The following is a 26,980-nucleotide window of genomic DNA, read 5'->3' as shown; positions in this document are numbered from 1 at the left end:
TAATGAGGCGGTCTCTGGAGCTAGATGGTTTCTTTATATGCTGACAACTACCTGAGGATGAATATTAGATTAGTTAACCAAATAATCAGCCCATAGACCATCTGTTTTCTCAGTGAGGTTGTCTGCAAAGAAAAAAAGAAGTTGCTTGAAAATGAAAAAGTGGGCTCCTCTGGCAAGCCCCTTAAAAATGATGTAGAAAGGGGGGTGGAGCCAAGATGGCGGCATGAGTAGAACAGTGGAAATCTCCAAAAACCACATATATTTTTGAAAATACAACAAAGACAACTCTTCCTAAAGGACCAGAAGACACAGGACAACAGCCAGACTACATCCACACCTGTGAGAACACAGCGCATCACAAAGGGGTTAAGATACAAGCCGCGGCCTGGCAGGACCCAAGTGCCCCACACCCCAGCTCTGGGCGGGAGGAGAGGAGTTGGAGCAGGGAGGGAGAGGAAGCCCAGGACTGCTAATCACCCAGCCCTAGCCATCTGCACCAGAGCGCAGACACAGTGCATGCGTGGGGTGCTGGAAACTAGGGAAACAGGACAGTAAGACGTGTGAGCGGGTCCCCGCAGCTGGTGCCCTGGGCACAAAGAAAAGCGAGTGCTTTTTGAAAGTCTTAAAGGGACAGGGACCCCACAGCTGGATGGAAGCATCCCAGAACACTTAGCCCAGAAGCTGGGAATCCCAGGGAACTCAGGGCACCCAAACCCTCTGCGTAGTAGAGGCCCCTCACAGGGATAAACAGCCTCCTGGCCGTTTCCCCTCTGACACCACTCCTCCATATTGGAGTAGCAGCCCAAGGCAGGCCACACCCACAGCAAACACAGAGATAAACTCCATAGCAGCTAGGCAAGAATCAGAAGCCCCGTCTGCATGCAGCTGCCCAGTACAAGCCACTAGAGGTCGCTGTTATCCCAGGACTGGAAGGCCATAAACCAACAAGAAGGGACGTTCTCCCAGCTGTCACTCATGCCAGCTCCACAACCTATCTCTATCACCATGAAAAGGCAGAATTTGAGGCAGACCAAGATCACAGAGTCAACCCCTGAGAAGGAAATAGACCAAACCAGTCTTTCTGAAAAAGAATAAAAATCATAAACATGCTGACGGAGCTGCAGAGAAATATATAAGAGCTAAGGGATGATGTCCGGAGGGAGATTACAGAAGTGAAACAATCTCTGGAAAGACTTATAAGCAGAATGGATAAGATGCAAGAGGCCATTGATGGAAGAGAAACCAGACAACAGGAACGCATAGAAGCTGATGCAGAGAGAGATAAAAGGATCTCCAGGAATGAAACAACATTAAGAGAACTGTGTGACCAATCCAAAAGGAACAATATCCTCTTTATAGGGGTACCAGAAGAAGAAGAGAGAGAAAAAGGGATAGAAAATGTCTTTGAAGAAATAATTGCTGAAAAGTTCCCCAAACTGGGGGAGAAAATAATCGATCATACCACAGAAGCACACAGAACTCCCAACAGAAGGGACCCAAGGAGGAGAACACCAAGACACATAATAATTAAAATGGCAAAGATCAAGGACAAGGACAGAGTTTTAAAGGCAGCTAGAGAGAGGAAAAAGGTCACCTGCAAAGGAAAACCCATCAGACTATCATCAGACTTCTCAACAGAAACCTTACAGGACAGAAGAGAATGACATGATATATGTAATGCAATGAAACAGAAGGGCCTTGAAACAAGAATAATGTATCCAGCACGATTATCATTTAAATATGAAGGAGGGATTAAACAATTCCCAGACAAGCAAAAGTTGAGGGAATTTGACTCCCACAAACCACAGGGTACAGGGTATTTTAGAGGGACTGCTCTAGACAGGAGCACTCTTAAGACTAAACAGATGTCACCAGAGAAAATAAAATCACAGCAAAGAAAGCAGACCAACAAAATACTAACTAAAGGCAAAAAATAAAATCAACTACCCAGAAAAATCAGTTAAGGGAAACACGAAAGAGCACCCAAAAAACAACCAACATATAAAGAATGGAGGAGGAGGAGGAATAAGAATGGAGAGAAGTAAAGAATCTCCAGACAGTGTTTATAACAGCTCAATAAGTGAGCTAAGTTAGGCAGTAAGATACTAAAGAAGCTAACCTGGAACCTTTGGTAACCACGAATCTAAAGCCTGCAATACCAATAAGTACATATCTTTCAATAGTCACCCTAAATGTAAATGGGCTGAATACACCAATCAAAAGACACAGAGTAATAGAATGATAAAAAATCAAGACCCATCTATATGCTGCTTACAAGAAACCTCAAACTCAAAGACATGCAAAGACTAAAAGTCAAGGGATGAAAAAAGATATTTCATGCAAAAAACAGGGAGAAGAACGCAGGTATTACCGTACTAGTATCAGACAAAATAGAATTCAAAACAAAGAAAGTAACAAGAGATAAAGAAGGACATTACATAATGGTAAAGGGCTCAGTCCAACAAGAGGACATAACCATTATAAATATATACACACCCAACACGGGAGCACCAGCATATGTGAAACGAATACTAGCAGAACTAAAGGAGGAAATAGAATGCAATGCATTCATTTTAGGAGACTTCAACATGCCACTCACCCCAAAGGATAGATCCACCGGACAGAAAAAAAGTAAGCACATGGAGGCACTGAACAACACACTAGAACAGATGGACCTAATAGATATCTATAAAACTCTACATCCAAAAGCAATAGGATACACATTCTTCTCAAGTGCACATGGAACATTCTCCAGAATAGACCACATATTAGGCCACAAAAAGAGCCTCAGTAAATCCAAAAAGACTGAAATTCTACCAACCAACTTTTCAGACCACAAAGGTATAAAACTAGAAATAAATTGTACAAAGAAAATAAAAAGGCTCACAAACACCTGAAGGCTTAACAACATGTTCCTAAATAACCAATGGATCAACGAACAAATTAAAATAGAGATCAAGCAATATATGGAAACAAATGACAAAAACAACATAAAGCCCCAACTTCTGTGGGATGCAGCGAAAGCAGTATTAAGAGGAAAGTATATAGCAATCCAGGCATACTTAAAGAAGGAAGAACAATCCGAAATGAATAGTCTAACAACACAATTATCGAAACTGGAAAAAGAAGAACCAATGAGGCCTAAAGTCAGCAGAAGGAGGGACATAATAAAGATCAAAGAAGAAATAAACAAAATTGAGAAGACTAAAACAATATAAAAAATCAATGAAACCAAGAGCTGGTTCTTTGAGAAAATAAACAAAATAGATAAGCCTCTAGCCAAACTTATTAAGAGAAAAAGAGAATCAACACACATCAACACAATCAGAAACGAGGATGGAAAACTCATGACAGACTTCACAGAAAAGCAAAGAATTATTAAAGACTACTACTAAAACCTATATGCTAACAAGCTGGAAAACCTAGAAGAAATGGACAACTTCCTAGAAAAATACAACCTCCCAAGACTGACTAAGGAAGAAACACAAAAGTTAAACAAACCAATTATCAGCAAAGAAATTGAAGCAGTAATCAAAAAATGACCCAAGAACCAAACCCCCAGGCCAGATGGATTTACCTCGGAATTTTATCAGACATACAGAGAAGACATAAAGTTTTCCAAAAAATAGAAGAGGAGGGAATACACCCAAACTCATTCTATGAAGCCAACATCACCCTAATACCAAAACCAGGCTAAGACCCCACCAAAAAAGAAAATTACAGACCAATATCCCTGATGAATGTAGATGCAAAAATACTCAATAAAACATTAGCAAACCTAATTCAAAAATATATCAAAAGCATCATACACCACAACTAAGTGGGATTCATCCCACGGATGCAAGGATGGTACAACATTCGAAAATCCATCAACATCATCCACCACATAAAAAAAAAGAGGGACAAAAACAACATGATCATCTTCATAGATGCTGAAAAAGCATTTGACAAAATTCAACATCCATTCATGATAAAAACTCTCAGAAAAATGGGTAGAGAGGGCAAGTACCTGAACATAATAAAGGCCATGTATGATAAACCCACAGCTAACATCATACTGAACGAGAAGCTGAAAGCTTTTCCTCTGAGATAGGGAACAAGACAGGGATGCCCACTCTCCCCACTATTATTTAACATAGTGCTGGAGGTCCTAGCCACGGCAATCAGACAAAACAAAAAAAATACAAGGAATCCAGATTGGTAAAGAAGAAGTTAAACTGTCACTATTTGCAGATGACATGATATTGTACATAAGAAAACCTAAAGACTCCACTCCAAAACCAGACAAAACAAAAAAAATACAAGGAATCCAGATTGGTAAAGAAGAAGCTAAACTGTCACTATTTGCAGATGACATGATATTGTACATAAGAAAACCTAAAGACTCCACTCCAAAACTACTAGAACTGATATCGGAATACAGCAAAGTTGCAGGATACAAAATTAACACACAGAAATCTGTGCTTTCCTATACACTAACAATGAACCAATAGAAAGAGAAATCAGGAAAACAATTCCATTCACAATTGCATTAAAAAAGAATAAAATACTTAGGAGTAAACCTAACCAAGGGAGTGAAAGACCTATATCCTGAAAACTACAAGACACTCTTAAGAGAAATTAAAGAGGACACTAACAAATGGAAACTCATCCCATGCTCTTGGCTAGGAAGAATTAATATCATCAAAATGGCCATCCTGCCCAAAGCAATATACATATTTGATGCAATCCCTATCAAATTACCAACAGCATTCTTCAACGAACTGGAACAAGTAGTTCAAAAATTCATATGGAAACACCAAAGACCCCGAATAGCCAAAGCAATCCTGAGAAAGAAGAATAAAGTGGGGGGGGGGATCTCACTCCCCAACTTCAAGCTCTACTACAAATCCACAGTAATTAAGACAATTTGGTACTGGCACAAGAACAGACCTACAGACCAGTGGAACAGAATAGAGAGTCCAGATATTAACCCAAACATATATGGTCAATTAATATTCAATCAAGGAGCCATGGACATACAATGGGGAAATGACAGTCTCATCAACAGATGGTTCTGGCAAAACTGGACAGCTACATGTAAGAGAATGAAACTGGATCACTGTCTAACCCCATACACAAAAGTAAATTCGAAATGGATCAAAGACCTGAATGTAAGCCATTAAACCATAAAACTCTTAGAAAAAAGCATAGGCAAAAATCTCTTAGACATAAACATTAGCGACTTCTTCATGAACATATCTCCCCAGGCAAGGAAAACAAAAGCAAAAATAAACAAGTGGGACTATATCAAGCTGAAAAGCTTCTGTACAGCAAAGGACACCATCAATAGAACAAGAAGGTACCCTACAGTGTGGGAGAATATATTCATAAATGACAGATCCGATGAAGGCTTGACATCCAAAATATATAAAGAGCTCACACACCTCAACAAACAAAAAGCAAATAATCCAATTAAAAAATGGGCAGAGTAACTGAACAGACAGTTCTCCAAAAAAGAAATTCAGATGGCCAACAGACACATGAAAAGATGCTCCACATTGCTATTTATCAGAGAAATGCAAATTAAAACCACAATGAGATATCACCTCACACCAGTAAGGATGGCTACCATCAAAAAGACAAACAACCACAAATGCAGGCGAGGTTCTGGAGAAAGGGGAACCCTCCTACACTGCTGGTGGGAATGTAAATTAGTTCAACCATTGTGGAAAGCAGTATGGAGGTTCCTCAAAATGCTCAAAATAGACTTATCATTTGACCCAGGAATTCCGCTTCTAGGAATTTACCCTAAGAATGCAGCATCCCAGTTTCAAAAGATATATGCACCCCTATGTTCATCACAGCACTATTTACAATAGCCAAGAAATGGAAGCAACCTAAGGGTCCATCAGTAGATGAATGGATAAAGAGGATGTGGTACATATACACAATGGAATATTATTCAGCCATAAGAAGAAAACAAATCCTACCATTTGCAACAACAAGGATGGAGCTAGAGGGTATTATGCTCAGTGAAATAAGCCAAGTGGAGAAAGACAAATACCAAATGATTTCACTCATCTGTGGAGTATAAGAACAAAGGAAAAACTGAAGAAACAAAACAGCAGCAGAATCACAGAACCCAAGAATGGACTAAAAGTTACCAAAGGGAAAGAGACTGGGGAGAATGGGAGGATAGGGAGGGATAAGGGCAGGGAAGAAGAAAGTGAGTATTATGATTAGCATGCATAATGTGGTGGGTGGTGGAAAGAGGAGGGCTGTGCAACACAGAGAAGACAAGTCATGATTCTACAATATCTTGCTATGCTGATGGACAGTGACTGTAACGGGGTTTGTGGGGGGGTCTTGGTGTAGGGGAGAGCCTAGTAATCATAATATTATTAATGTAATTGTAGATTAATGATAACAAAAAAAGTGGGATTACTCCGATAGGATAAAATTAACTGCAAATCAGCGATTAATTCATGCTTTACATATCCTTTATTTTGATCTTTTAAAGGGTGTCAGATGATCAGCTATGGAAGTACATTTTTCTGATATTTCTTTCTCTTAAAAAAAAGCAGTTCCTGTGGGGTGGTCTCCAATAGGTCCTTCACAATTGTATAAAGGTCATATCAAAGTGTGGGCAAAGGGTTTGTTTGTGTTTATACAGAGGATCAAAGCCTAATTTGGCTACCCAATAAACAAATTAAGATACGATATGAAGAAGAACTTCCAACATCAACATCCTCTGGAAGAGTCATTCCAGAAGATGATCATGAAAAAACTTCAACAAAGATCCTGGCGCTGTTGCAATTGTAGCTGCATTCATCCCACCGGTTCCTGAACTTGCTGTTGGAATGTAGAAGGAGATATCTAAGCTGGCCTGTGCATACAGTAAAACAACAAATTTGACTGGTTCTATATTGTCAGAACTCAACCAAGAATTAGGAGAAGTGTGAGTTGCAGTGCTTCAAAATTGTGCTACTATAGACTATCTACTGTTAAAAGAAGGTATGGGATGTGAACAGTTCCCTGGAATGTGTTGTTTTAATTTGTCTGATTTTTCTCAAACTATTCAAATTCAGTTAGACAATATCCATCATATCATTGATAAGTTTCACAAATGCCTAGGGTACCTAACTGGTTTTCTTGGTTTTACTGGATATGGCTGGTAATTGTAGGTCTGCTTTTGTTATGTATCTGTATTCCTATTCTGTTAATGTATGTACGTAATTTAATTAGTAGTTTGTTAAAACCTATACATGCTGATGTTACTCTTCAAGAAGTTATGTCAAAGCCCATGTTTTCTTCCGTCTGCTACTTCTATAGCTTTTCTTCTTCCTTCCTAATTACAGCCCTTTAGTAGAATTCGTGCCTCATATTGAAAATTACCGAGTATCATAATTCTTCCATTGGTAAAGATACCTCAAGACAAATGCTGGGCATAGAAGCCACAGGGCATAAATCTGCAAAGAAGTAAAAAACTGACCTTTTCAAAGAATATTGCTTCTCTCTCACTTACCAACTTTACATTTCCCTGTATGGCCCCGGAAGATGGCTGGTTAGCCAGAGATGCGTAAGATTCTTCAAGGGAGGAACAACCTAAGACAGGCACAGTCGCAGGGGGGCCATCAGGTGAGAAATTGGGGATCAACAGAGGTGAGGCTTAGAACTTCACACCCCCTGTTTTGAGAGAAATCTTCTGCATCCGTGGATGTTTTGTTGCCCTTGTCTAGCTTGGATTAATACTTAGTCTATAGGCACAGACCTGATCATCTACACTTGCCCTCTTACAGCACTAAATTATGCTTTCTATCTTTATCTTTGCATCTACCTACCACTTCAGCATTTTATTTAAAAAAAAATAAGGGAGAAATGTGGGATTCACATATAAATCAAGTATAAAAATCAAATGAATATTCATGTTTGACCTGATTGTTTATAGTTCATAATGCGTGATCAAAACCAAAAGTTTCTGTGATGACTGCCCTTGCACTGTTCACCATGTAAGAACTTATTCATTATGTAAGAATTTGTTCACCATGTAAGAACTTGTTTGTTACGCTTCAGAAGATTGGAGACTGTTGAGAACTAGGCTTGGGGTTGATTAATGATTGTGCATTGAGTCCCCTATACAGAATTTTATTGTTAAGAACCATTTGATCAATAAATATGAGAAATGCCCTCTCAAAAATAAATAAATACATACATACATACATACATACATACATACATACATACATAAATAAATAAATAAATAAAATAAAATAAGTAAAAATGAAAAAAAATGATGTGGCATGGAATAGCAGCTTGGGGAGCAAATGAGCTGTGTAAATAAGGTAGCAATGGTAGAATTAGAAACTTGTTTGTGTTCTTAGGTGCATTTTCATTGCTTGTTTCCCCTTTGAATTTTGTAAAGTCTCATTTTTAACATTATTGTAAACAATACATAGATTAGTAAACCCAAAAAAAGTGTAAAGATGATAGATGATTATCCATGATTTCTCTACCCAGTGATAATCATTGATTCATATTGGTGAACCCTTTTGAGTCCAGCATTTCTCCATAGTACCAAAGAGAACAAGGAATCAAGGAGTTAGAGCTTTGAAGAAAGAAGCATATACTCCTAGGGGCCAGCATAGTGATGATAGAAGTGCAGGCATGCCTCAGATGCTTCAGTTCCAGACCATCACAATAAAGTGAATATTGCAATAAAGTGACTCAAATGAATTTTTTTGTTTCCCAGTTCATATATGTTTACATCACACTGTAGTCTATTGTGTGCAATAATGTCTAAAAAAACATACATACATACATTAATTAAAACTACCTTATTGCTAAAAAGTCCTAACCACCATCTGAGCTTTAGTAAGTCATAATCTTGCTTGTGGAGTGTCTTGCCTCAATGTTGATGGCTGCTGACTAATCAGGGTGGGGTTGCTAAAGGTTGGGGTGTGGCTGTGACAACTTCTAAGAATAAGTCAACAGTGAAGTTTGCTACATCGTTGACTCCCTTTCGTGAATGATTTCTCTGAAACATGATGCTATTTGATAGCATTTTACCTATAGTACCTCTTTCAAAATTAGAGTCAATCCTCTCAAATCCTACCATTGTTTTATCAACTAAATTTAGATAGTATTGCAAATCTCTTGTTGTAATTTCAACCATCTTCACAGCATCTTCAAGAGTCAATTCCATCTCAAGAAGCCACTTTCTTTGCTCATCCATAAGAAGAAACACCTCATCCCTTAAAGTTTTTTCATGAGTTGCAGCAATTCACATCTTCAGGCTCCATTTCTAATTGTAGTTCTCTTGCTATTTCTATCACATCTGCTGTTACTTCCTACACTGAAATCTTGAACCCCTCAAAGTCATCTATGAGGGTTTGAATCAATTTCTAAAATCCTGTGTATATTGGTGTTTTGAGCTCTTCCTATGAAATCACAAGTGTTTTTATGGCATCTAGATGGTAAATCCATTCTAGAAGGTTTTCAATTGACTTTTCCCAAATCCATCAAAAGAATCACTGTCTATGGAAGTTACAGCCTTACAAAATGCATTTTTTAATAAGACTTGAATGTTGAAATTGCTCCTTGATCCATCATGGATTGCAGAGTGGATGTTGAGTTAGGCATGAGAACAACATTAATCTCATTGTCCATTGTGGATAAAATGAGAGTTCCTGTGGCCAGGATTCTCACCTGCCCATGGCTGACTAGCTCACTGCACACCTGTGGGGAATACATGGCTGTTGACTCTGTATAAAGAGCTCTGCCCAGTGCTCTGTGCGTGACATGGTGGCAGGGTTGCAAGGCTGCAGGAGAGCAGAGCAGAGGCTGGCATGGTGGCAGCACCGAGGACAGAGGACCAGAGGATGCCTGTGCAGGACAACTGTGCAGAGAGGCCCAGAGGACAGCTGTGTGGGACTACTGTGCAGAAAGGCCCAGAGGATGGCTGTACGGGACAGCTGTGCAGAGAAAACCAGAGGACAGCTGTGAGGACAGAGGGGCCCAGAGGTAGAGACTGGCTTGCTGCATACAGACTCGCTCTGAGTGAATGGAATTCTAGTGACTGACCTGTCACCTGGAAATAAAGTTGGGTATAACCCTTTCACCCCAAGAACGTTTTGCTGTCATTTTCTTTGGTCACACTGAATCCATAGTGAAGTTATCTGGGGCTGAAACTCATTGTCAAGACAATTGGCATAGTCAGCAGGATTCATTGTTGACCAAAGAAAATGGCAGGCTGCTCTTATTGAAGGGGTGCTTCAGCGGGCTACCCCTGTGAATGGGGAAACAGTGGATTGTCCCCCAATGGGTATGTGGTCTGAGGTGGCTTGCCTTCTAGAGGACTTGGCCCCACCCCAGGACTGGAGGCAAGTGGAGGTGACACCTGAGGCAGTAGGTATAGTAAGCAGATCCTTTGAGAAGCAGAGTGCCCGTGAGGCAGTGGGGACTGTGGGTTGGCTGCTTCTCACAGCATTTAGAAGGTCTACAGAGGAGACCCAAGGAATGGTGGCACCAGAATACAAGCTGCAAACTTCTGTGGATTCCCTGAGGAAGGAGATGGCCTTGATGCGAGAGGAGCCAGCATGAGAGCGCAGGCAGCAAGGTGCCATTGGAGATGAGATGGTAGTGCTGCCAGGTGTGCTGAAGGACAAAGAGGCCATCAAGGAAAAAGAGAAACTCCTGAGGGAAGCACAGGCAGAGGTGGCACGAGAATGTCAGCTGCGAAGCATTGAGTTGAAGGTAAGAGACCTTCTGAAGACTGAGCTGGCACTTTTGTGAGGCACTGCAGCAGAGGAGGCACTTGGGGGAGTGGAAAGGTGCCATCAGCCCCAGAAATGGAGGAGCTAGGAATGGATGAAGGGGTGGTGTTGGAGGCACTGGCCCCTCCTGTATTGAAAGCACGTCCAGTGGTTGTAAAGAAAATAAAGACCCAGCAGCTGAAAGTTCCCCAAGGAGAGGAGCAGCTCCTGCCCCAGGTCATGGAGCAGTCTACGGTCCACCCCTATACTCAGGCTGAGCCAGTGGCTGTGGGACTTAGGGGTGGATGGAATTGTTCTTTCAGGATCAGAGATGGGACAGCTGTCTTCCCTGACAGTGCAGCCTGCCTTGAGGCAGCGATTACAAAATGTGAGGTGACATGTACAGTAGCTGAAGCAACAAGAACCCAGAAAGAAATAAGACCTGTTATGCACAGGAGGAATTTGAGGGGCCTCATGAGGGTTATGAGGACCCAGACATGGGTTGATTTGATACGGGCAGGAGTAGATGGAAGGAAATTAGACGGGAAGCCAAATAGGATCTTACTGGAGCTATGGCAACAACTGAAATCACAGCAGCAGTTCCAGTCATTAAGAACAAAGAGGCAGAGGTCAGAGACAGACCACGAGTCCAGCCTGTGTGTCTGCAAGATTTTTTGCTGGAGAGGCTGCAGAACAATGTTTGAGCTTCCTTGCACAGGGACCAATGCAGAGGACTAAGGGCACATAGATTGAGAGGAGAGAATCCTGGAGGGGTGGAGTGTGGATAAAATGAGAGTTCCTGTGGCCAGGATTCTCACCTGCCTGTGACTGACTAGCTCACTGCACACCTGTGGGCAATACATGGCTGTTGACTCTATATAAAGAGCTCCGCCCAGTGGTCTGTGCACCACACGGTGGCAGGGCTGCAAGGCTGCAGGGGAGCAGAGCAGAGGCTGGAGTGGTGGCAGCACCGAGGACAGAGGCCCAGAGGACGGCTGTGCGGGATGACTGTGCAGAGAGGCCTGGAGGATGGCTGTGAGGACCGAGGGGCCCAGAGACAGAGACTGGCTTGCTGCATACAAACTCGCTCTGAGTAAATGGGATTCTAGTGACTGACCTGCCACCTGGAAATAAAGTTGGGTATAACCCTTTCACCCTAAGAACGTTTTGCTGTCATTTTCTTTGGTCACACTGAATCCATAGTGAACTTACCTGGGGCTGAAACCCATTGGCAAGACATCCACCTCCATCAGAGTTCTTGGGTGATCAGGTGCATTGTCAGTGATCATTCATGTTTTGAAAGTAATCTTTGTTTCTGAGCTGTAGGTTTCAACAGTGGGCTTCACATATTCAGTGACAGATGTGCTGTCATTCAGGCTTACTTGTTCCATTTATAGAGCACAGGCAGGGTAAATTTAGCCTAATTCTTGAGGGCACTAGGATTTTCAGAATGGTACATGAGCACTGGCTTCAACTTAAAGCCACCAGCTACATTAGTCCCAAACAAGAGAATAAGCCTGTGAAGCTTTGGAGCTAAGCATTATCTTCTCTAGCTTTGAAAGTTGTAGATGACATCTTAAATAGAGTTTCATCTATATTGAAAATCTGTTGTTTAGTGTAACCACCTTCATTAACTATCTTCACTACATCTGGATAACTTGGTGCAGCTTCTGTATCAACACTTCCTGCTTCATCTTACACTTTGACATTATGGAGATGACTTCTTTCCTAAAATCTCACAAACTAACCAATGCTAGTAGCATCAAATTTTCTCCTGTATCTTGCTCTCCTCCTTCAGCCTTCATAAATTTGAAGAGTTAGAGCCTTGCTCCCAATAGACTTTGACTCAAGGGAACGTTGTGGCTGGTTTAATCTCTCCAGACCACTAAAACTTTTCCGTATCAGCAATAAGGCTGTTTTGATTTCTTACCACTCATGTGTTCACTGGAGCAGCACTTTTAATTTCCCTTAAGAAATTTCCTTTGCATTCACAACTTGGCTAACTGGTGCAAGAGGCCTAGGTTTTGGCCTGTCTCTGCTTTTAACCCGCCATTCTCACCAAGTCTCATCATTTCTAGCTTTTGATTTGAAGTAAGAGACATGTAACTCAACCTTTCACTTGCACACTTAGGGGCCCTTGTAAGGTTATTAATTCACCTAATTTCAATATTGTTGCATTTCAGGAAATAGGGAGGCCAGAGGAGAGGGTAAACTTATATGATTTTGGCAGTAGGGAAATATGATGATTTTTAGTATTTTGTTTTTCATGATTACTTTTTAGTAACATTTTTAATAGAAGTATGGGTCATTGTGAGACTGGAAAACCAGTTTTATGTTTATCCAGGTGAAAAGTGAAGAGGGCATGAAGACCAGGTTAAGGCTTGGAGGAAATAGCTGGCTGGCGAGGGAAATCTACCCAAGCAGACTAAGCTTGATTTGGGGACTACCACCTAAAATAAGTTAATAGTGGACATCCTTTCTCTGCAGCATTCATTTAGTATATACTTACTATCTACTCTCTGCTGGTTGAATTACATATGATTTCTGCCCTGGAGGTGTGCCTATGCCTAGAATAAGGGAAAATGAACCAATTAATGGTGACTGTGAAGAGGAGCAGTACTGTGGCAGGGTAAGTACCTCAGGCTTTGAGAACAGAGAGGAGGGGCAACTCCACAGACAAAACTGCAGTGAGATCTTCGAAACAGGCATTTCACAGTTGCTGTCTAGCCTACCTGGGTGAGGTTTGTGGAGGAAAGAGACTACACAGTGTCCAGTTTGTGATTTCAAGGGCAATTGTTAAGGTCCTATTGCCCCTACCTCTATCCCCAATGCCTAACCCCTTTTAATTTCCATTAGAAAGCTCTGAATCCTAAACACCATCAAATTTAAAAAGAAATTTATTGTAGCTAAAGTAATCCACAAGAATTAAAAATCTCAAATATTTTCTATTTCAGATAAGAGGGAAGACACTAGAGAGGAGTGAGAGGGCCATGGCACGGGTCCTCTTTAAATACTTGGTGAATGAGCTGTCGACTGGACTTATGGAGGGACAGGATTGGTGGCAGATGCTCCTCAGTATGGACTGTAAAGGAGCTGGAGATAAAGAACCATACCTGAACTTACCAGCCTTAAAATATTAAACCACTTTATAATTTGAGTGAGGCAAGTCCAGTTCTGTTCTATGACTTATACACACTCAAACCTTGGTTATAACATACAGTGGTGACACCTTTACTGAGGATGGCTCATGTCTTTGCCAACAATACACCAGCTCAAATATTTGAAATTGACTCCTATGCTTTCATCATCTACTTTCCCAGCCTTCATGGTTTCTCTCCACTTTTTTCACCTCTTCTTCTGAGAAGGGTTAGCAACTCCTGTCCCTAGAGAGCTAATGAAAATGCCAGATGATTCAGGATTGATATTTTTACCCAAAGAAGAAGGTAAAAGGAATTGAAGACTTTTGAGGTGAATTGTGACTCTAAAGCTACTGTTTTTATTGTTTATCCTTATGAAATATATTCTAAGAACAAAAAAGAATCATAAAGGACTCTTAACTGTGTTCATTGGTCTTATATTGATTTTAGTATTATTTTGAAACTATTAAAATGTTACAAAATAAATCATGTTAATGTTGATTGAAACCAAGATATTCAGACTAAGAAAACATTAAAATCTAAGAATTAAGTAAAAGTCTTATTTCTCTCTTTTAAAATAATAAAGGAGGCACTCTGCCTATTGAATAGCATATAAGCAATGACAACTTGGTAGGAGAAAATACCACTAGCAAAACACTGGGATCTCTACATATACCATTTACCAGCAGAAGGCACCAGGGTCTTTTGGAGGAATGACTGATTCTAGATGTGAGGAAGAAAATGTGAACAAAAAGCCAAAACAATTATGCTTGAATTTGACATCTGAATTGTGGTTATATAAGAGAACAAATATCCTTACTCATAGGATATATGCACTTAAGTATTAAGGGATAAAAGGACATAATGTATGCAACCTACTTTCAAATGGCTCAGAAAAGAAAAAAATGAAAGGATGGTAAAACAAATGTTACAAATTAGTGAACCTTGGAAAAGGTATACAAAAGTCCAAAAGTCCTTTATGTTATTCTTACAACTTCTCTGCAAGTTTGACATTATTTTAAATTGTGTCAGAATAATTTTTTGTGAAAATTTTTAAAAGCAAGCAGACTTTTGATGGAATTTAATGGAGGTATCTTCAAGCCTAATATGGAAGTATTGACTGGAACACATATATTGAAACAAACATATAAAAAAAAGTCATGAATTTGATATTTGATCACTTTTGGAGGTTTCTAGGGCCAAATTCTTTACTCTGAAGATTAAAAAAGGAATGAATCAATCATTTTCTCCAGCCTTTCCCATATGGACCTTAGCTCAGGGTAACCAAGAAAGTGATGAGGAAATGCTTTTTTCTGTTATAGAATTCCAACTGATAAATGCAGAGTTGGTATTACATTTTTAAGTGCCACTATATCAGTGTAGCTTATAGAATGAAATTTTTAAGTGTCCTTATCACTTGAGATGCAGCCTCCATTATTCACGTCATGTTATATTGCATGACTAGAATTCTCTTTAAAATATTCCAGAAAAAAAAGCATGAATAAATGAAGTAGGATTAGCAAACCATGGTTAATTGTTGAAGCTGTATGATGAGTACATGGAGATCCCATTTATTTCAAAAAGAAAATAAAAGCCTGGAAGACATCAAACCCACTTGAGTTTTCTAATACTATCTTATCATAGAACTCAACTTTACTCTTACCTTTAGAGTTTGGACTTTCCATTGGAAGAGCTTTTTACATTCCGTTGAGTCTATTGCTGAATCCTGTAATCCATTCATCACACTTTCTTCCAAATTAGAGATGAAACTTCCACTCCCATTATTAAACTGGCCTCAAACAAAAGAACAAGCTAATAATTTTAAGAAAGAACACAAGAGGCACAGCTGGAGCTCTGCCAGAGTAGCAGTCTTTCTTCTACTCACCCTCATTGAAAAAAAAGAGACGTCTTTCACTCCTCAAGCAGACTGCAGAATATGACTTGTTACTCCTCTACAACTTCCATCATGTTTTACACATTGTAAGGTATTAACTATCTGCCGACAGATTTTACAATGACTTCTGAGTAACACAAAAGCGATCTGTACATGCCTTAAAATGAAAAAGCAGAACTTTAACTTCATCAAGAAACCCCAATTTCAATTATTTTAATATGTACTCTGAAAATGCTTATATGTTATGCCATCTATAATACATACTTCGGCATATATCTGTTAAGTTTCTACTTCAACTCTAGAGGTTGACCTCATTAAGAACAGTCAAGGGATGGTTTGCTGGCATTCTAACTAGGAAACCCATATTCATGGCAGTTTAATTTGATCAACTCATGTTTTGCTAATTAGTATATTAAATTCAGGGACTTTATTAGGGAACAGTGATTCATAGACTAATATCAAAAAGTTGCTCTTCAGGTGAAATTAAAGAATTTCAAGATATGTAGTTTGTCTGAAAAAGTGACATTTCCAACGCTTGCATGGGTAAAGTTATCTGAATCCATTCAGGCCTGTAGTTCCCTACTTCCTTAAACTTGGTGCCTGCAGCTCAATCCCTAGTTTCCAGCCCTTTAAGAGGACTGCTGGCCATAAGAAACAGATTCCTCTGGAATGTGGCTTTGTCTGTCTCAAGTAAACCCCTCTTACAAGGCTGGTTAGAGAATCTAAGAGACTAGAAACCTGGGCCTACATTGAACTTAAGAACTGAACTCTTTTGTGACTGCTTTGCCAATGAATGTTTCTTTAATAAATATTCTGAATGTGTGGCAGAATTTAGCCTAAAATATGTTTTCATTATAACCTGCAATGTGGATGGGTGTAAAGGAGTGCCTATCCCACATTCACCTTAACTTTTGTGGCCACTAAAAGCATGTATGGGTTGAGCACGACAAAGTTAGCTTGGGTAAGTTCACAACAACTGACACATACAAAGTCATGTTTTTAAAATTTATTTTAAATATTTCACTTTACATGAAATTTAACCAGTCATTACAGATCATTACTATGATGTACACACAAGGAACTTTAAAAATAAAAAAAAACAATACAACCTTCAACATGTTAAATGCCACTTTACTATGTAAACAAAAGTAAAATAAGACCCTGATGCTAAAAAGATAGGTATTCAGAGGTAAAATACATATACAAAAACATTTAAACATTAACATAATCCACAACTAGATCACATTCTTTGCAAGAGAGTACAAGTATTAGTACTCTACATCTACAAAATTTCAGAATCCTGTTAAAATCAAAACCATTTCTGGTTTATGATACAGCACAATTCATAAGGCAAAAATATAGGCATTATCATCCAGTTCTTTAATTTCACTTGTATTTTAAGGCAAACTTGGAACTTTTTGCTTAGTATTTTAAAATAAATGGGACTTACACATGATAACAATATTAACAATAAATTATATCTAGTTAAATATGTGTAATATAAAAGACATATGGATAACAATTTTTCTCTCTGCAGAGATGTAAACTGGATTTTTATTTGACTCCATATTCACATCAGTTAAGAAAACTTGTAAACCTATAATATTTAAAACTTATTATATTCCTGTCTTTTCAAATTTGTATCAACACCAAATCAGCATACTATAAATGAAAATCCAATATATATCCATCTACAGAATAATCATATCTGATTAAATCGTGCTTAATTTAAAGTGCTGTTTTACAAAGGAAAAAAAAATTAAGAAGTAGAACTGGATGTTAACTTGACATGTGACATCTTAGTTGCTTAACTTTCAGACTACAGAGGTTATAGAGGTTATCACAAGTTTATAGCATATTTATTGTTGAATCTGATGTTCCTGAAGATGAGCACTTAGGTGACAGTAACAGAAATCCAAGACCAAAACTGAAAACAAACAGTATCTTATGTACATATATTTCCTCAATGTTAGCCAGAGCCTTGATAATAAAGTAAGTAATTTTTTAGAAGTTTTATAACTTTTTCTACTAGAAAATATATTATCCCATCCAGGAAATTTGGAATTCTAATATCAGGGTTTTTAAATAATTCTTCACATCCACCTAATTGGACACTAAAGGACACAAATGTTTATACATAAACTGTGTCTCTAATCTCTTCTTACGATGTTGAAGATAAGGAATTAGATTCATACTTTATTGTAATAGTTCGGTCTCCCTCACTAGATTTTACTCTTTTGAGTGAAAAGACTCTATCTTATTTACATTTTGAGCCCCTATAGCATCTAGCACAATACCTCATACATATAGTAGACCCTCCATAATGTCATTCAAATTTTTCAAAACCTAATGCCATTTTCCTATCAATTGATACCACTTCCTATAATTTAATATTCACATTTAAAATAGTACTAGCAGTAACATGGAACTTATATAAATATGCTTTGGGGCTTCATTAAAAAACACTAAAGTTCTATTACTATATTCAATAATATTAAATAGACAAACATTCCTAACAGATTAAGCATTTATAACATAACTATAGAAGGCAATTGTCTTCCAAATGATTAATTGTATTTCCCACTCACTTTTTTCCAGTAAAATTTCCAAAATGGGCAATCTTAACTTTCTCCTCTTTGCTTGAGTATATAAAATTGCCTCTAATATTTGAACTCTGGGAATTTATAGTCAAACATTCTGATCCTTTTTAACATAACAAATAATGTGACTTTAAATTCATAATTTGTCAGCAAAGTGTTCATGATGAAACTTCTCACAAACCTGTACCAGAAGGCTCTATTATAAAGTTATCAGTTGTCAAGTCCAAATACCTCTGGTTGTTATGAACAGTGCAGTAGGTTTAGCAAACCTGGAATAAATATTTCTGAATTAGGGTTCCCCCTCCACCTCTCTTCTTTTCACAGGTTTTCATAATTTGTTCTCTGGTCTATGGCTTCTTATTATTGCCCACAATGTTTCACATTTAGTCTACACCAAGATGAAATTTAAATTTTTCCAAAACAATGATCAATATAAGCCTTTGGTCTAATTTGCCAAATGATATTTTATTTTATACTAATTTGATAGTGGGAATGATATATGAGTAAAACATTGTATAGATTTGTTTACAATTAAAATAAATTCCTATAGTATTTCAAATTCCTTTATCTTCTGGAGAAAAGGGATTAAAAATAGGGGAATATTATGTATTTAACAATTTGATATAAACAGAAAGAAAACTGAGGCAGGTATTTAAAGTTAAGCATGTGATGGACTCTATTTTAAATTGTTTTTCTTTAAAAGAAGTCTAGATCAATCACAATAGTGCACCTTGTTTCTATTTAATAGATTCATTCAAATTAATTAAAAAGTTATTGCTATATATCATTGTTATTCAAACAAGCAACATAGAAAATACTTAATCTGTCAATTATATTAGTAGCTCCTGTTGAGTTCTTAATTAGAAGAGACTAAAAATCACTTGCAAGGTTTTATAATTTGTGCAAATATTCATAAAGCATGATACTACCTACATGATCAAAGATGATTTTACATAGTTTTGAAGTACATATTTAAATCTACAACTGGCAGTTTATGGAAGAACAAGAAAAACTGCAAATTGCCTGGCTATAAATAGTTTTCAAGAAATATTATATATGCTAACAAATGAACCTATGTTTTATAATTACAAATAGCTTTTTAACAATAGTTTGGGACATTATGGCACTTAAGAATGCAGTATGAATTTATTATTAGGAAACAAAATACATGGGTATTGCAGAGACTATAAAGAGATAGCAGGCAAGTTAAAAAGAAATGAAGGAAAATGACTACAGTACCAAAAATAGAAGTACCGACATCCTAATAAAAATTCAAAGTGTTCAAGACTAACAGACATTTACTAAAATATGCTAGAACAAAATGAGTTAACCACTTTTATTAAATACGCTGTTACTTGGCTATAGCAAACAACTTTTGCTTTCAAAGATTCTTTCTTTTAGTCTAAGTAGAACTGAATTTAGAACATTAGTCAAGTAAACATCAAGTTTCAGTTTTCCTCAATAACTTTAAAATATTCAGTTACCTAAAAAATATATGAAGAAATGCAAAATGGCCTAGTGCTTTATATTTAATGCATATTATTTGTTTTTAAGGACATATAATACCTAGCACTAGAAGAAAGATAAAAAATGTATCTGTCTTTAAATCGCTTTTCAGAAACCATGAAAAGCATAACACAGGCCTATTAGATGGTTTTTGGATGTCAACATTAGTATAATCACTAACATTTTTAATAAGCACAAATGAACCCAAGCCAGTAAACATGAAAAACACTATCAAAACATGTCATGCATCTCATACAGAATATCCAAAAAAACATTATTATAGCCTTGTTATAGATCTTATAGTTAGCACCATTTTTATATCTGAACACTTTGAAAAAGCAAGTCTTAAAAATCTAAAATTATTTATAAGGATATATGAAAAAAATCAATATGCATTAAAGTGGTATTAAACATTTGTCAAATATTTACATCAACACTGGGAAATCTGCTGTACTACTAAAAAAACAAAAACAAAACCCTGAAACTGATATGCTTAACTCTTTCTATGCATGCTTAGCATACGGGAGATGGGTAACTAAATTCATCCAGCATTAACCTGCCCAAACAAAAAAGGCATAAGCATTAAGTATCTGACTTCTTAAAATGGGCCCCCAAATATGACAGTAAAAGCATTTGTCTTGCAAATTTACTACAGCCCAGTCCTAAAGCCATTAGCAGGAAGAATATCCAGGTGATTCACTGTGGCATGTAATTTACAACCCTTAGAAGTACCAAAAAAAAAAGGAAGCCCTTTGTTTAAAAATGTGAAGCATAGGAATTTACATCCAACAGACAGTATTAGCACTCTGTCCGGTCATTCAGTACACTCTAATATCTAAGCATCTCTGATCCTAGTAAATCATGGTGCAAATCAAGGAAGAGGGAGAGAGTTAAAATTTTTTTAAAAGCAGCAAGATTTTTTCTTCTCCACATATACACTTATGAACATACTACTACTCTAATGCTATTAGAGGAAAAAAGGTGCACAATTCAATTGGTGAAACTTTTTTCTTTTTCCTTTCTTTTTTCTATTGGATCGTTGATTCACTGCGTAATCAAGAGCAACCAAAGCTACTTATCAGTTCAAAGTACCCAACAAAATGTTGAGTCTTCATGCCATTTCAAGTTAAAAAGAAAGTACTGTAACTTTTGGGTTTCAGAATATTGAGCATTCGTTCATGTGGCACAAGGTTCTTCACCACACTATTCCCATGAGTCCACACTTGTCAAAGTGCAGTTAATCCAAAATTGCAGCGGCAGTATATCATGCCAGCTGAATCCAGCCATGTATCCGAGATTGGGTCATATTTCTGCACAGTATTCAGATAGGAAGACCCTGAGTGACCACCAACCACATAAAGGTAGTTGTCAATTACTGCAGCACCAACTCCTAGGAGAGATGGAAAAAATAGGGAGAAAACACATTACCCACGAAATAGACTTTACACTAAAAATAAATCTGCATTTTACATTTCAACAATTATTAATTGCACAAGCAATTAGCAATATGTGCTCACTAGAAAGAAATGCTTTAATTTAAGTTGGCCTTCCTTCATTTTTCCTCTCCAATCCTACTGTGCCTCCTCCCCATCAGAAGAAAATATTTTAAGAGGCTGTCATTTCCCCATTGTATGTCCATGGTTCCTTTATTGTATATTAATTGACCATATATGTTTGGGTTAATATCTGGACTCTCTATTCTGTTCCACTGGTCTGTAGGTCTGTTCTTGTGCCAGTACCAAATTGTCTTAATTACTGTGGATTTGTAGTAGAGCTTGAAGTTGGGAAGAGAGAACCCCCTGCTTTATTCTTCTTTCTCAGGATTGCTTTGGCTATTCAGGGTCTTTTGTGGTTCCATATGAATTTTAAAACTATTTGTTCCAGTTGGTTGAAGAAAGCTGTTGGTATTTTGATAGAGATTACATTGAATCTGTAGATTGCTTTAGGCAGGAAGCCATTCTGGCAATATTAATTCTTCCTAGCCAAGAGCATGGAATGAGTTTCCATTTGTTAGTGACCTCTTTAATTTCTCATAAGAGTTTCTTGTAGTTTTCAGGGTATAGGTCCTTCACTTCCTTGGTTAGGTTTATTCCTAGGTATTTTATTCTTTTTGATGCAATTGTGAATGGAATTGTTTTCCTGATTTCTCTTTCTGCTATTTCACTGTTAGTGTAAAGGAATGCAACAGATTTCTGTGTATTAATTTTGTATCCTGCAACTTTGCTGAATTCCGATATTAGTTCTAGTAGTTTTGGAGTGGAGTCTTTAGGGATTTTTATGTACAATATCATGTCATCTGCAAATAGTGAGTTTGACTTCTTCTTTACCAATCTGGATTCCTTGTATTTCTTTGTTTTGTTTGATTGCCGTGGCTAGGACCTCCAGTACCACGTTGAATAACAGTGGGGAGAGTGGGCATCCCTGTCTTCTTCCGGATCTTAGAGGAAAAGCTTTCAGCTTCTTGCTGTTAAGTATGATGTTGGCTGTGGATATGTCATATATGGCCTTTATTCTGTTGAGGTACTTGCCCTATATACCCATTTTGTTGAGAGTTTTTATCATGAATGGATGTTGAATTTTGTCGAATTCTTTTTCAGCGTCTATGGAGATGATCATGTGGTTTTTGTCCTTCTTTTTGTTGATGTGGTGAATGGTGTTGATGGATTTTTGAATCAGAAGAAAATATTTTAAGAATGTACATCCTTCTACATACTTTCTTTTCAATTTATATTTACATATATTTTTAAAGAAATTTTTATCAGGTCTTCAAATGTTTAAATATTTGAAATACATATTGAACTATATAATTTATACTTAAAAATTCTACTTTATATATTACTATAGTTAGTTCTAAAAAGAACAAGCTTACCCCAAATTTTTACATCCTCATTGTTTTATGGACTTCACTCTCAGTGACACCATGGAAACTAATTATAGTAAACAACTAAAATAATTCATTCCCTTCAGTTTTGTCCCTTCAGTTTCCTTGCATGTTTATATTTCAGGAGTTTTTTAGTTAATAAATGCAAGGAATACTCCTAAAGCACTTCCATCAGTAATTTAAAAGCTTCCTCTTAAATTAAAAGCTTCCTCTTAAAATAATGAGATTTGTGTTTGGGTTCAAAGATGTCTTTTCCCCAAAGATCTATTTGTCACCCAGAAATTCAACTCTTTCTAGATCAACTATACCCCTTGAGGAGAACAGACATTTGAAAGTGAACATAGACTGCTGATGTACAATAAAAAAATAGAACAATCCAAGGATTCTGTGTGTGTGTGTGTTAACATATAGAGGACATTTGTATACAGAGAAGCACTTCTATAAGACACATTTTATAAAAGTATTCTCCAAATTTATTATGCATGTTGGCATAGTAAAATCATAGTAAAGTTTTATCTAATCTAGTTGTCTCTCAAGTTTACCATATAAACATTTTTTTTTTTGGACAGTAATACTCTTACTATTATATTCCAAGGAAATGCTATTTTTAGAACAATGAATATATTATCCTATGTGCTCAGAAATTAGTAAGTTATTATTACCTGTTCTGGGTTCTTTCATTGGCCTACACACAGTCCACTGATTTTGATGAGGATCGTATCTTTCAATGCTTGACAAATGTGAGACACCATTATGTCCACCCACCACAAAAATAAAGCCTAACATGACACCCACACCAAAGTGGATCCTTTTATCTGCCATCGATGCAACCACCTCCCAGGAGTCCTTACTTGGGTCAGAACGTTCCACACTGCAAATATTCACAAAAGAAAAAATTAAATTCACATATCCTTGTCACTCTTTCTACTAAAGCAAAACTAATACCCACCAATAGTTTTAAAAGTTCAAATAAATACAGATATAAAACAAGGGTAGATTGTCTCTAGTGTTTATAGATTTTGCTGATAAAACTGCAGGGATTAAAGCTTACTTTGTAGACTGGGTGCAATAACAGCCACATGCTATTATTCCATCACATTATACAAGGAGTAAAGTGTATTAAGGGTATAGAACTTTGGAGTCAGAAAACTTGGTCTCAAGTAATAATGCTGCATACCTACAGCTGAATGAACTCTAGCCCTATGACTTTGGGTTTGTGTAATCCTGGCTAAGTCATTGCCACTCCCCTGCAAAAATGGGGATAACACAACCTCAAAGGATTCATCTAAGAATAAAGTCAAATGAGTATCATGCAATAGGACTTTGAAAATCACCAATTGAAAATAAATGTTTTCTAAGGATATTAAGAATCTTATACACAGGTAAAGAAAAGTGAAGATGAAGAGAAGGTAAGAAGAGGAATTTTTTCTTATAGGAGAAATCATGGTGACTGACAGCAAAGCAAACATTACAGATTTCATAACACAAACTTAATTAATCATAATAATCACAGAGTGATTTAGGAGAATTCAGGGATGTAAGTCATTTCCAAGCTGCACTTGGAACTCCAAATCAAATCAGAATCTCCAAAAAGCTTAGAAAAATCCCAGAAGGCCGTTAAGTCTATGCTTTGCCCTAAAGGGGCATAAAGACAAGCTTGTTGATCTTGTTCTCATCCTAAACTAACTTCTCAAAAAAGACTAATGCATTTGAGAATCAGTGCCATAATTCTGGAGTTCAGAGTAGAGACTAGACTGTATACTAGACTAGAATGTAGAGTAAAATGTAACTGTTTCTGAATAGACACAAGGATAAAAACCATAAAAGGAAAAATCATCGGACAAGAGGAGTTGATAAGCAAGAACTTAAATTTCAAGAACATTATCTTATAAGCAAGATACTTAGCCTTTTATCTAACAAATTTCAGCCATAAGCTTTTCAAATAACAGAAATGTATATCTGGGCCCCAAATACTTTTCCTTTAACTAAGGGAGCAATAAAAAGGGGTAATACTTTAGCTTACACAGAAATAAAAATTTATAGATGAAATGCTGTTATGCCATTACTTGCTCAGTCAATTGACAAACTATAATACATTCTTTCATTAAAATGCACACAATCAATAAAACATATAACACTCTAATTTTTATCAGAGGTAAAATCTTTGGAACATCAATTTCAACAAAGGTTCAAAATTATTATTAATTTTCCATATAAGTGGTCACTTTATGCTTTTATTTTTCTCAGATATATTTCTCCTTTATTCAGAGAATACTACAAATATAGGAATTCCAAATTCAGGCTCCAGCATAACTCAGACACATAATGATACATATATAATTATAGAATAAGAATCCAGAAAAGGAATATTTAAATAAGGCTTTAAATTTATGATGCATTATAATATTGTATAAACATACAGGAATACATTTTTCACTTTTATTCTATTAAGCAATGCAATAACAGTCCACATACACACTCACACAAATACACACACACACACATACACACAATTTAAAGTTGTCTAATTTCATGTTCTTTTCAGATTTATGAATTTTAAAAGCTCATCTATTTACACTGAATGAATGAATGTAAAATTTAATAAGAGGGAATTGATTCTTATGCTTGTAACAAAATCTCCATGTAAAATATTTACAATTATACTTATGGAGCAGATTAAATTTCCCAAATGCCTATCAATATACTTTAAAAATTAAAAAGGAAGTTCATGCACACACTAATTGTTTAAAACCCAGAATCACTGCTAATGATACTATTAAGAAATCTACAAGCATTCACAACTGATTAAATTAAGTACCTGTTCATGTGGGCAGGACCATACCCACCAATGGCATATATCATTCCATCTAACACCGCTGCAGCAAAACAACTTCTTGTTGTAGTCATCGGTGCCACAGGTTGCCATTTTCTTATTTTGGGATTATATTTCTCAACAGATTGTAAGTAAGATTGGCCATCATAACCACCTAAAGCATAAAGTTCTCCAGCAAGTACTACTACTCCAAGGGTACTTCGGCTCTCATTCATTCTCTCGAGAGAAGTCCACGTATTTGTATCAGGATTCCAGCATTCTACCGAATTTTCATGTTTTCTGACAGTGACCCCAGGACGCACATTAGTTTCAATACCACCTATAACATACACTTTTTGGTCTAAAACACATATTCCAAATTCATAGCGAGGAATGTTTAAGGGTGCCAAACCAATCCAAGAGTCATTCTGAGGAAAGTACATCTCCACACTGAAGAATAAATAAAGAAAGTTAAATTTTAAAAATCAAAATGGCCCCTAAACAAGTAAAAATGTTTAATATCATTAGTAATCAGGATATGCAAATTAAAACCATAACAAATCATGATATATTTTCCAGATTGGCAAAACTTTAGTCAGATAATAACCACTGTTCGCAAGAACAGGAGGCAGTGAATGCACACTATGTTGGTGAGAGTGTAAACTAGTACAAACTACTCTGAAAAACAATCTTACATTTTTTGGTAAAACTGAAGACACACAAATGTTGTGACTCAGCCAATTTATTTCTGTGTTATCTACTCTATTGAATGCTTATTACCATCATTTTTAAACCAGGACACAAATTCAGAAATGTTTGAAGCAGTACAACAATCATCTACCAAAAGGAGAATAGGTAAATAAGGTGTGGTACATCCACCCTGTAACTGAGTAATTCGATTCCTAGATATGTACCCAAAAGAAATATACACATATGTGTATGTACAAGGATGTTCACAGCAGCATTATTAGTAATTGCCAAAACTGTAAACAATCCAAATATTCATCAAATATAAAACTGACAATTATGGCATATTATATAAGAGAATATAGCAATGAAATGAACCAACTACAGCTACACACAACAGGGGTGAATCTTGCACATATAACACTGAGGGAAAGAAGTGAAATTCAAGAATATATTCTATATAATTTCACTTATATCTAGTTCAAAAATATTTCCAATCTCTGCAGTAGTTACCTTTGGGGAGGATAGGAAGGGAATTCAAGGGTGTTCCTTATGTTCCATTTCTTCAAATGGTTTATAATGTTCACTTTGTGTTAATTCACTGAGCTGTAAACCTGGGATTGGTGTACTTTTCTGCATTCATTTTTATAACTAACATGTTCATTATAGAAAAAAATATATATTATGTCCATATGACACACCAATGAAACTAAATGAACAAACTATTTCC

The 26,980-nt window shown here is 36.9% G+C and overlaps 1 protein-coding gene across 3 annotated transcripts in view; it reads right to left on the bottom strand.

Moving 5' to 3' along the window:
• Positions 1-16,755: 16,755 nt before the first annotated feature.
• Positions 16,756-26,980, bottom strand: part of KLHL28 (kelch like family member 28) — a 39,783-nt gene continuing 29,558 nt past the window's right edge. For all 3 annotated transcript variants that reach the window (XM_017670260.3, XM_017670259.3, XM_017670258.3), the window contains exons 3-5: positions 25,570-26,013; positions 23,414-23,622; positions 16,756-21,260 (exon numbers count right to left, since the gene is read on the bottom strand). In XM_017670260.3, coding sequence (XP_017525749.1) covers positions 21,097-21,260; positions 23,414-23,622; positions 25,570-26,013 — 817 coding nt within the window. In that variant the 3' untranslated portion in view covers positions 16,756-21,096. The remainder of the gene's footprint in view (positions 21,261-23,413; positions 23,623-25,569; positions 26,014-26,980) is intronic.

Source organism: Manis javanica, chromosome 8, assembly GCF_040802235.1.
Source record: "Manis javanica isolate MJ-LG chromosome 8, MJ_LKY, whole genome shotgun sequence".
Taxonomy (NCBI): Eukaryota; Metazoa; Chordata; class Mammalia; order Pholidota; family Manidae; genus Manis; species Manis javanica.
Note: the sequence above shows the minus strand (reverse complement) of the source record. Positions and strands in the feature narration are given on the sequence as shown.